Source organism: Eurypyga helias, unplaced genomic scaffold (assembly GCF_000690775.1).
Source record: "Eurypyga helias isolate BGI_N326 unplaced genomic scaffold, ASM69077v1 scaffold18281, whole genome shotgun sequence".
Classification (NCBI taxonomy): domain Eukaryota; kingdom Metazoa; phylum Chordata; class Aves; order Eurypygiformes; family Eurypygidae; genus Eurypyga; species Eurypyga helias.
In genome coordinates, this window is record NW_010231718.1 from 1 (window position 1) to 11,559 (window position 11,559).

The 11,559-nt window shown below is 47.1% G+C and overlaps 1 protein-coding gene across 1 annotated transcript; it reads left to right on the forward strand.

Annotated features, from left to right (window-relative positions):
• Window positions 1–49: 49 nt before the first annotated feature.
• On the forward strand, window positions 50–11,332 carry LOC104516761 (major facilitator superfamily domain-containing protein 1-like; the record flags this gene model as incomplete). Its single annotated transcript, XM_010161198.1, is given in 12 exon segments — window positions 50–144; window positions 2,082–2,145; window positions 2,225–2,280; window positions 3,032–3,175; window positions 4,071–4,229; window positions 5,690–5,805; window positions 6,673–6,773; window positions 8,715–8,826; window positions 9,444–9,581; window positions 10,145–10,284; window positions 10,447–10,558; window positions 11,225–11,332. Coding segments are annotated over 12 exon segments (1,345 nt in total), but the record flags the coding sequence as incomplete, so codon positions are not given.
• Between the last annotated feature and the right edge of the window lie 227 nt (window positions 11,333–11,559).

Genomic DNA, 11,559 nt, shown 5'->3' on the forward strand with positions numbered 1-11,559 from the left:
TGTGAGGCGAGCGGTGGGGGGGTCCTCTCTGCCCCGCAGCCTCCTACAGATTCGTGGTGCTCCACTTCAACTGCCTCCTCACCTTCGGCTCCTACTTCTGCTTCGACATCCCCAGCGTCCTGCAGGAGCAGTTCCAGGGGGTGAGTGCGGGGCGTTCGCCTGGGCTGCGGCCCGGAGCGGGGAAGGCAGAAAGAGGCAGAACCGGCCAGACAGAGGCCTTGGCCGTCGGTAGTTTCCAAACCTTTCCTCCTGGTGTCAGTGCAGGAGCCGTGCTGCAGGGTCTGCGTTTGAGGTGCTGCGGGTGAGGGGTTGTTAATGCCGCTCTCGCTGCTGCCGGGAGAACTGGAGGTCTGAAACCCGGCTTTGGTCGATGGCTGTCGACTCTCCGCCCCGACGCCTGTTGGCTACACTCAGGAAGTTGAGGTTTAGAGCGGTGTTCACACCACTCTGCACGCAGAAGGTACGTAGGATTGATCGCTAGGACCTACGCTGGGCTGGTAGCTTAGCAGTGTCAGAGGCAGGAGACCAGGAAGGACCTCCTGGGCCTTCAGATACAGGCCTCTCGCTACCGCAGGTACCACGTCACGCGTTGAGGCAAAATGCAGCGCCATGCAAGGAGATCCGGCCATCCTGCGACAACCAGTCGTGTTCCTGTGGTGTAGGTCAGGGCTCAGATATCCCAGTTGATTTATGGGATTTCTCCAGGGGTGCCGGAGCTCCCAGCTTCTTACCTGAATTCCTGACAAATACTAACCTTCACTCGTTTATCGTCCGTTGCGTTTGCTTCACGCGTGCCATCTGCCGGCGGGTTAACGTGTGTGGGCTGGGCGTCCCTGTCCTGCTCTTTGCCCGCTTCAGTAACAAGGGCAAAAATAGACACAGTTTGCATGTTTGGGTTTTTTTTCCAAATGCAGTTAAGCCACAATATTCAGACAGGCAACTCCTGGCTGAATTGGGTGCAGTTTGTCATTGCAAACAGCAGTAAAATGGAAAAAAAAAAAAAAAAGGGCAGTATTTATTCCTTGATCTTCCACAACATCTGTAGGTCTGTGAGAGAAGAGTCACTGATTTACGGAGTAAAGGAAGGGTTATGTCATATTTCATTACCTAGGTAACTCTGTAGGGTAGTGAAACCAAGCCGTACTTCTCTGTGCTGGGTACTGTGCAAACAGAGACTTTAGCTGTTGACAGTCTCGCCATATTTTCACTCTGGTGATTTTAGCCTCGGCCTGCCTTACACAAGTGGTTCAGTGGCAGAGCATCTAAGACCAGGGATTGCAGTGAAAACACTTTGTTCTAGAGAACTGTTTCCCCACAGCCTCAGACGTTTCTACTAGAGCATTCTATTGAGGGGTTTGTAAACATGATGGCTCTACAAAAATGACGTGGCTAAAATCATCCTTATGCTTATTCAAGACCTTAAGCTTGCTCCTGCTGGTGGGGCACATTTAGCATCTGTTTCCTAATGCAGGTTTATTTTTAGTAGTTGGAGGATCTAGGATTTTTACTGATAGTATTGAGGAGATGTTGCTTTTCAGTAGCATAAATGTTATTACATGGTGCTAGGACTACCAGTTTCATAGCTGTGAATTAATGTGGACTACTGCTAAGTTTTGTATTTACACACTTAGGATGTTAAGGTATGTAGTGAAGAGTCCAACTGAGCTAAACCATAGCCAAGAAACTAAGGGATCAAATAAACCTTGTGGTGCAGCCTCCTGGCTTTTCTCTTGGAGTGAAATGTGTGTAGAAGTACTGAGCCCCTGCTGTTGCTGCTGCCACAGAAAGGGGAAGGGAAGACGTGCCATGCGGAGAGCCCATCACTTCTCATTTGGCAAGGACTGGCTTCCTGGGAGAAGACGTGAGTCCTCTAATCCTTAGTCACAGAAATGGCAACTGAGTAGGAGAAATAGAAATCTAGTAGGCAAGAACTTAACTTCATTTTTGAAGGAACACGTGGGTTTTCAGCTGTGTCTGCTGCCTAACACAGACTCTGAGTTGTTAGCAGAACTTGACCTGCCCCAATGGCACCCATGGTAACAGCACCGGGCATAATAACAGCATGCTGGGCTGTGTTGAAGGCTTGGGAATGACACCTGCACAGTACAATTTGCTGTATGCCATCTATGCTTGGACATGAGTCACGTTTCTCTTGCTTTGTGGGAGTGGGGTTGTTGCTTCCCAGCAGCAAGACACAAATGCTTCTGTTCTTGTTTTCTCATAGAAATGCAGTCGTGGTTATTCTGGCTGGATTCCTGATTGATAAACTAGGAAATTGCTGTAAGTTTTGAGGATTGATTAATTTGTTCTTGTACTGAAGTGGGATTTCAGGCTGTTATTTCACAGCAAAGGGATGATCAAAGCTTCCACTTCATTAAGATCACAGAGGGATGGGAGGGGAGGAACAGCTCTGTGCGCGGAGCACATGACGGTTAGTTGAGCAGCTCCATGGAGGCAGCAGACATTTTCATCCTTTGACTACTGACTTACCTGAATTTACACAGCAGTGCACTAAATGTGCTTTCCTCTGACACGTGGGAAGAGGGAACAGTGCCGCCCATTTTCAGTGGGACAGACTGATAGTAGTGTTCTGTTCCCTGCTCTGGCGTGTGCCATAATCTAAGACCCAGCAGTCCCAGCAAATGCAGTTATGTCTCGGTATCACAGAGGTAATGTCTTACACAACAGAGGTAACGTCTTACACATGAGGAGACGCACGGAGGAGATGGCTTGCTCTCGGCCATAGTCTGTAGTGGAGCTTAGGACAGGCAGGGGCTCTGTGGAGTTCAGAGGCCTCTATCTGACTTCCTCTACCTCTCTAACCTGCCACCGTTTATAAAGAGACCGGTATTTACAGAATTAAAATAATGAGGGTAAACTGATGGAAACCCACAGGCTTACTGGCTTGTTTTGAGGTTGCTCTTTTGCTTTTTGACAATGAATGCTTTTGTCCTGGTCTCAGCATGTCTGTTAAGGGTTGTGTTTTTTGGTGTTTGTTGGTTTTGGTTTTTTTTTTTCTGTTTCTCCGTAGTTGGTGTCTTTATTTTCTCTCTTCTGACTGTGCTGGGATCATCGATCTTTGCTTTAGGCTCACATTTCAAGGGGTCACCATACCTCCTACCGATGATGTTAACAGGAAGACTGCTCTTTGGCTCTGGGAATGGGTCACTGACTAGTAAGGAATTCACCTTCTTAATTATGTCTCACCAGACGGTATACATTTTTGGTTTGCGTCACAGACCCTCGGCCTACCAGTTTCATGTGCACTGCACTAGGAACTGACCTTGTTAGCAGACGAACACTGCTCCTTCAAGAGCTGCATGAAATTAGTGTGAACCAGTGTTTTAAAGTCTTCCCCACTAACAAGTTTGACCTTCTTTCAGTATTGTCCCAAATCTGGGTTCCTCACCCACTGTGCAATAAGCCAATCCACACGCAGAGTGAAGGTATTTGTTCCTTGCATGTCTGCGCAGATGGGTGCTAGGTGGTGACTCCACAGAGCTGGCACTCCTTTTGAGAAATAAGCCAGGTCTGCTATGTCAGATAATGACAAAGAAGAAACCACCACAGTGAGTGATGAGTCAGTCATTCCTTACTCCTGTCTTTACATGTGAAAGCAGAAATTACCCTTCTCTTATCTCGAGACACCTGTCTTTGAGAGCAGTTTGAGGCCATCAGGGTGTGATGATCTGGGGCCAAGCTCCCTTCCCCTGGGGCCATCTCCATCTCCCCCCATTCATCAGCTATACAAGCCCACCTGGTTGGGAAACCCAGAGCTTTTGTGACTGTTAACCCTTTTCTTCCCACAGAACCGAGGGTGGGGTCTGACATAGGATTGCTGTGCCTTCGGGGTTATTTTTGCTTGCCTTATTTGACAAGTTCACCTCCCATGTCCCAGCATGATTTAGTACGTTTTAGATGAACTGGGAAGCTGACACGCATTACCTCGGCTGGGGATGAGTAGATGGCTCTTACCCCAGCTCAAGCACTTGAGCTGAGAGGCTGTGTTGGTTGGTTCTGCGCAATGCTCTTGGCTGTCTGTTCAAGAGAGGATTGTTTTCTTCTCCAAGTTGTGCAGAACCGTATCACAGCTTTCTGGTTCAAGGGGAAGGAACTGGCACTGGCATTTGGACTGACTCTGTCTTTCTCCCGTCTTGGGAGCGTCCTCAACTTCTTCTTCACCCAGCAGTTTGAGGCAAAATTTGGAATGCAGTGGACACTCTGGGGAGGTGAGTTTCTTTGGTGCTTTTGCTTGTGTTCTCTAGACCTGGGGCTAGCCTGTTTATCCAGTTATGAAAAGTACCTGAAAGAGACAGTGAACTTACTGGAAGGCAGCACATTGTTTTCCAGTGTTTCCTGTTGCTTTCTGTATGCAATAGAGTGTTGTTTTGTCACTGATGCTTGAAAACCCTGTCTAAAGCTGCAGTGTCAGCCTGCAAGTTTTGCCTGCAGTTTTCTGGAGACACTGTAGCACCTGCAGTCACAGATAGTCAGTACTTCGTGTAGGTTTACTCCCATTGAACGGAAACATCGGTGAAAGAGGAATCAAATGTGTTTGTTCCTCTGTATTCTAGCTAGCAAACATGCTGGTTCTGTAGTAGTATCTGTATTGCTCTCAGCTTAAGGCGCCTTGCATGCCAATCAATCAGAGTTTAACTTACTGTGAGGAACAGAATCTGAATTACATATTTGTTCTAGGACTCATATCTTTAGATAGTGTTGTCCTCTCTTTTGTGCAGTGAGATGGGATCTGTCTCTAGTGGAAGCCATGATCTGCACAGTGCTGTTCAGTGGTGGCACTCAGGGAGTGGGGATGTTGGGGAGACCTGCCTCAGGGCATCCTTTGTATACTCAGTGATTATAGGAGAGTGTTATTTCCCAGCCAATAAAACAGTGCAGGCCATCAGCCCACAGTGATGGGCTAGAAAAGGACAGGGGAGAGAAATCCCTTGCAGAAATTGAAACCCCTTGCTCTCCTCTGATTCCAGCTCTCAACGAAGAAAATGTGGCAGTCGTGGCATACTGCGTCCCACCTGAGACTATTGGTTGTGTGCTCAGGCAGCGTTTGCAAGCACAGCACAGCAACTTCAGTAGCCCGTGAACGGGTATATACATCAGAAAGTGTGTATGCATCACAGAGGTGATTTTGGCTCTTCAGAAGACAAAACAGATAGGGCTCGCTGTGAAAGTTGCTGTTTCTGGCATATCCAGCATAATCTCACTCACTTCTCTGGAGCTGAGTGTGCTGACAGGCCAGATTGCTGTAGTAACTGCAGTGGTCACGTATGTGCAGAGGTGTAACTTGGCTTCCAGTACCGGCTCGTGTGTGATGCCTCTCCAGCTCAGGGGCTCATGGAGGTTTCTTTGTGTCTGGCTTGTTTGAACACAGGCCTGCTGTGGTTGGGAACACATTCTGGCTGTAGTCCCAGCAAGTGGCTGTCTGAGCGGGCTGAAGCTTTAGCTTCACTGGCTTCAGGCAGTTCTGCTTTGGAAGCTTAGTGGAGAAAGAGCTCAAGGACTCTGACAGGGTGGCCAGCGGTAAATGGTCCCACCAGATGGATGCAGCAGGAAAGGCTATTAATGTTAGAGAAATCAAGAGTAAGAGTCAGAATTCCGCCAACATGCTGTTGGTTTCACCATTCAGCTCTCTCCACGCTGAGGGATTTCTAACGCCTATTGTCTTTCGCAGGTACCCTGCTCTGTGCGCTTGGTTTTGTTTCAGCCCTCACAGTCAGTGTACTAGATAAAGTGGGCATGAAGCAACTGGGCTTGGATGGGCTTATCCAGGAAGAATCCAAAAAAGTGGTATGTGGTGCAGAGACAGCTTTTCCATCGCAGTCTTTGAAAGCCTGGGCTGCAGGAGCGCTGCTTCCGCAGTGCAGGGAAGCCTGCAGCAGTACGAACTGGCCCTGGCCAGGCGAGGGCGTTACACCACTTGATCAAATCATGCGGAGCAGTTCTTCAGCTCCGTGTGAGGATACCGCATCTGCAAGCCACCGAAGGCTAAATTTTCTGTGTAGAGCCTGCGTATTTGCAGCCTTCCAGAGAGCTGAGTTAGCAAACGGCATTACTTTTCCGACCCAGTTACTTCTTGATTGTAGGTGGCTCAGAGGAGGATCCTGTGCATGAAACTAGATAGCAGCCTCTCTCTGGAATGGCTTTCTCGCTCACAGGATCAGAGATAGGAATAGCTAACCTGGTCAGTCAGTACTGAAGTATCTTTTGCCAGCCCTTATCTTCCTTGCGTTCCTCTGGCTAGGAACGAACATTACAGGCAATAGGTTGCAATTTTTATGGCACTTAGATCTATTGGACCGCTTCTTCTCATGAGTGTTCTTGCTGGTTCTGTGTCTGTGTTGTGACTCCTGTTTCTACTGTTCTTTCTCTGTGTTCCACCTAAGGTTTTGCAGTAGGCTCTTAACAGAGATCGCTTAGTAGAATAGCAGCCATAACCTTTCTAAAAAGAAGAAAGCTTTTGTTTTGTTTTCTTTACTGTGTTAAGGAAGGAATGCTTTGGAGTCAGCACATGCCAAATTTCACTTAGAGATACACGAGCTGCCTTAATTCCCTTTTACCTGCTGCTACCCAAATTTTTTGTGACATCCAGTGGCCTGTAGAAAGTAACATTAGTGTGAAGCTGAAGACTGTTTCCTGCTAATCTTATCATTGCAGCGCATTCAGGACATCCGTCAGCTTCGCCTTCACTACTGGCTCCTGGTCTTCACCATCCTGTTCTTCTACAATGGACTCTTCCCTTTTGTGGCCGACGCCAGGTACGGCTGTAGGCCCACTGACTGATACAGGCCTATCCGAGCCTTGCAGGCCCTTGATTTTTAGTTGACTGGGAAATATGGGGGTAATATGCTTGTTCCTTCCACTCACGAAACACAAAGAAACCGACTTTAACACCTAGTTAAAGAATATGAAGGTTTGTTGACCTTTCTTTCCCTTCAGAGATGAGGGAGGCCTCTGAAGGAAAGCAAAAGTCACTTAAAGGGACATGATTCATCCAATATTTAAAGCTGTGAACACTGCTAAAGGAGGATCAGAAGGATTTGGGAAGAGAGGAACAAATCCTTTAATTAGAAAACAGCCTGTAGCCATTTCACCTTTGTGACAGTCCAACAAAGGGTCTGTCTTTTGAGCTGGCTGGGGTGTTGGCAGCACAGGCCTAGGGCAGTTCTGTCCCATTCCTGGCGCTGTCTGCTGTGTCTGGAAGCAAGCTAAGCTTGCATCAGCCTGGTCTGTAAGCGAGGAAGCCTTTGCATCCCAGTGCAGGGCTTGCAGACTTACTTTTTTAGGAGTTCATTTGCTTAAAACAAAGACGCAACCTGCCCGACTAAATTGGGACTCCTGCTTCTGTACTTGGCTCTACCACAGACTTGTAATTTTGCTGGTTTTTTCCTGTTTGTGGATGATGCGGCTTCTGTCACAAGTATGAAGTTTTGTATTAGCAAAAGCCTGCAGTAAAAAGAAAATTATTTTGGTGGTATTTCATTATTGAGGTATAAGAAGCCACTGTGAAATCGGGAGTGAAGGAGTGTCATCAGTATTGTCATAACAAATGCACAAGTGACCTCTTATTAGTAAAAAAAAAGACATTCACGATGGCAAGGATCGTCAAGGCCTTGATGAGATGGGCCTTCTATCAGCTGCCCTCTCATTTTAATGGAAAACAGTGTCTGCTGATGACCAGAATCCTCATTTCTGCAATTCTGCAGAATTCTTCTTTTTTGCTCCCTGTGGAGCAAAAGTTGAGGTGCCAAGAGTCATGTTTTGCATATCTCTTTCTGGCAAAAAATGCTGTGCTGCTTCCCAGTCCGAAAAATAATGGTCCCAAGGCCACTGCTTTTTGGCAAATGCTGTTGCAGTCAATCCCAAGTGAAGTGTCTTGTTTCATGCTTTGCTGACAGCACAGGCTATAAGGGCTCATTATTACTAATTGTGAGTAGCCACACAAGTAGCCAAACCAGGTTGAAGTCGCTACACGATCTCTAAATAAACTAGTCTGTCTAAGCCATTATGGCGGTGTGATTGTAAATTCTGTAAAGAACTGGAGTACGATTTAATGCCATTTTTGTGTGTCCCTTACAAAGGTGAAAGGCTGACTTCTGACGCTGAACACTAAACTTGGTTTGTGTGTTTTCTGCTTTAACCAGAATTCTCCTTAAAGATGCCAAGGGGGAATTCCTAGTATTTCTAAAATCCAGGTGTTCAGTTTGAATGCTGAGATTTGCTGCTGGATTATTTTGAAATACTTTTCCAGCCCCTCATCATTCTCACTCTTGGGTTGATGCTGCTTTCTGCCTCTGCAGGGCGAGTGCAAAACACCCGTCTGTACGGATGCATCCGTACTGGAACTAGACATTTCCTTAAGGTCCCTCCCAACCTAAACCATTCTGTGTTTGGAACAGGTGATGGCAGATTGGTGCTTTCAGCTCTGCTGTGATCACTGAACCTGTGCCCAACCTTAACCTGCAGTTTTACTCAGCACTTGCAAAAGCACCTTGACAGCAGCCATTTAATCTACCAAGTGGGCACCGATTAAAAAGAAAATAAACACAGGCTTGCGACTGCAAATCAAACTTGTTTGCAAGTCCTCTCATTAAAACCCTTCCCGTCCATATGTTTGTGTTCAGACTTTCTTTCTGTCAAAATACCAGATCAAGAACACTAATTTTGTCATTTCTCCCCCCCTTTCATTTCATTTTTAGCAAGTTTATCCAGGATAAATATCCTGGTTATAGTCAGCAGACAGCTGCTTATATTGCTGGGGCAGTGTACGACAGCTCCCTCGTTCTCTCTGCAGCAGTTGGCATATTAATTGTGAGTACCCAAAACCAGAAGTGCGGGTTGATAACTTTTTCCTCATATTTTGAAACGTCTCTGTTACAACTGTTACAACTCCCTCAACCAGAATTTAGCAGTCCTTTAATTCCTTGCAAACTGCAAGATGCACTTTAATCTGAATTAAATTACAAGAAATGTTAACCTGTTTTTCCCTCTGTCCCTTAACTGCACCGTGGTAGGATCAAGCCGTGGCAAATGGCTGCGTGTTTTGAGAAGTCTGAGACTGGAACAGAAAGGATCAGCATAAGATTTGCAAATAGACAGGAAAGGACAACCTGTGTGTAATCAGCTCCCATTTGGTCAGACACTTCCTTTCCTTCCCTCAGTAGTTGCCAGGGCATAACGGTGTGGTTTTCCTCCCCCCTTACTACAGACTGCCCTTTCACATGAACACTGGGCACTGACTCTGACAAGTTCCAGCCTCGGTTCAGGGGTATGCAAGAGGAAGTAGTCATAGCTAGTCTGCTATGCCACTAGGAAGTGACACGTTACTGCCACTCAGCCAGCCCACTCTGCGCAGCCACTCGTGTCACAAGGACGCGTGGGAAGCAAGGATTGCTTGTCAGCAGCCTTCTGTATGTTTCCTTTGCCAGGACTATGTTGGACTGAGAGGTGTCTTTGCTGTTAGCTGTGCTGCATTGACTCTGCCAGTCTTCACTCTCCTGGCATTTACGTTTGTTCCCCCGTTAGTCTCTACCGTCTGGCTGGGGATTACTTACTCCTTTGCTGCTGTAAGTTCACAACCCCACTGCTGTAGCTGAGTGTTGTGTGGCTGTGCTCCTTCTACACCCTGGATACCACTGGCCTGGCGTCCTGGTGAGCAGGTTTAGCGGCCGCAGTTTGAAGTCACTGGCTCCCCAATCCTGAAAACTTTGGTTAGTAACGAATAACCCCCAAGAATCGCTGTGGAGCGAAACGCAAAGCAGAGGAGCGTTTGATGCAGCATGAAGCGTGAATGTGTCTGTGCTTTTCTTGGTGCTTGTTTACCTCTAATGAATCTCCTTTCAGTCTTAGGAGCTAAAGGATCGGGTCTAACTCCCCTGCAGAAACCTGCAGCACATTATTCCAGTTACAGATAACACGTGTTGACTGTGTTGTCTGCAGCTGCTTGAAAGATGGGGAACAGTCTAGAACCAGTCAATAGGCTGGAAGGGATAAGTACCAGATTGTTTTGAAGAGAAAAGTATAAATCATTATTATTTAGTGGGAATAACTCCTTTTTAAACCAATGATGACCACCTAACTCTTTTGAATAAGGCTTTGAGATAATTCCTCTTCTCATTACTCCTCCCAGGCCAGCATGTGGCCATCCATACCTCTTGTGGTCCCACAAGCAACTTTAGGGACAGCTATGGGGCTTGCAAGGTCTGTGCAGATGGTTGGAGTTGGCCTTTCAAATCTGATCGTTGGACACATTCTCGGAACGAAGTCCAGGTGAGAATGCTTGTGCTTCTTTGTCAAACACAGACATCAACAGTACTTTAGTAGAGCAGTGTGAAGAGAAATCTGTCTTTCCAACCTGATGCTGCAAGGAACTATAGAGGTGCCTTAAATGTCAAGTGACTAGTTGTTGTATCCTGTTTTGGCCTTTTGTAGTGAACTAAAGATCCCCCTGTGGCGCTGGCAACAGATGATGATCTTAATCTTGGCAAACACTGTCGCCTGCATTGTTGCCTCGGTTAGCCTCAATGTTGTGGACAAGAAACAGGTAAGTGTGACAGAAGATGAAGAGTAGGCTTGCATCACTGAGTTGCTTTTATTGGTGGAATAGCTGTTGGGTGTGTATGTAAGTAACTCCCCCGACATAAAAATGGAACTGTATAAAAAGAAGACTTCTAAAATACTGATGCAGCGCAGAGTAGTCTTGCCTGGTATCAAGCTATCAGAGGCTGTACTTTTGTGCAAGAAGGCGAGGGGAATCATCTGGAACAGTTGGAAGGGACCTTAAAGATCATCTAGTTCCAACCCCCCTGCCATGGGCAGGGACACCTTCCACTAGACCAGGTTGCTCAAAGCCTCATCCAGCCTGGCCTTGAAGACATCCAGGGATGGAGCATCCCCAGCTTCTCTGGGCAACCTGTCCCAGTGCTTCACCACCCTCTCGGGGAAGAACTTCTTCCTGATATCTAATCTAAACCTCCCCACTTTCAATTTAAACCCATTACCCCTTGTCCTGTCACTACAGCCCCTTGTAAAAAGTCTCTGTGTCCCCCCCAGCCTTCTTGTAGGCACCGTCAGGTCTCCCCGGCGCCTTCTCTTCTCCAGACTGAACCAGCCCATCTCTCAGCCTGTCCCCATAGGAAGGGCCAGGACACAGCTGTGGACGGGAAGAACAGTATCCTTTTTGTCACTGATTGCTTCTTTGAATTTCTAGGGTGGGACACTGAACAGAACGAGAAAGGGAGCACCTGTGGAGCAGGAGGACAGAGACCCAGCTCCCCTCCTTGATGATGAAACAGGAAACAAAGGCTCTGTCATCTGAAACTTCACAGTGCAAGAACAATGACAGCTGCCAGACACAGCACTGAGCCTTTCTGTTTGAAAGTGGATTTTTAGCCTGTGTATTTTAAACACCTTTAAAGGCACTCTTGAAGGGAACCATCTGCAGCAGGGGAATGTTTCCACTGTCTCACACCTGGCACACAAGTGAGAGGTGTCTGTTGTATAGTTCTTGAGCATTCTCCAACATACAGAAACCTGCATGGGGCA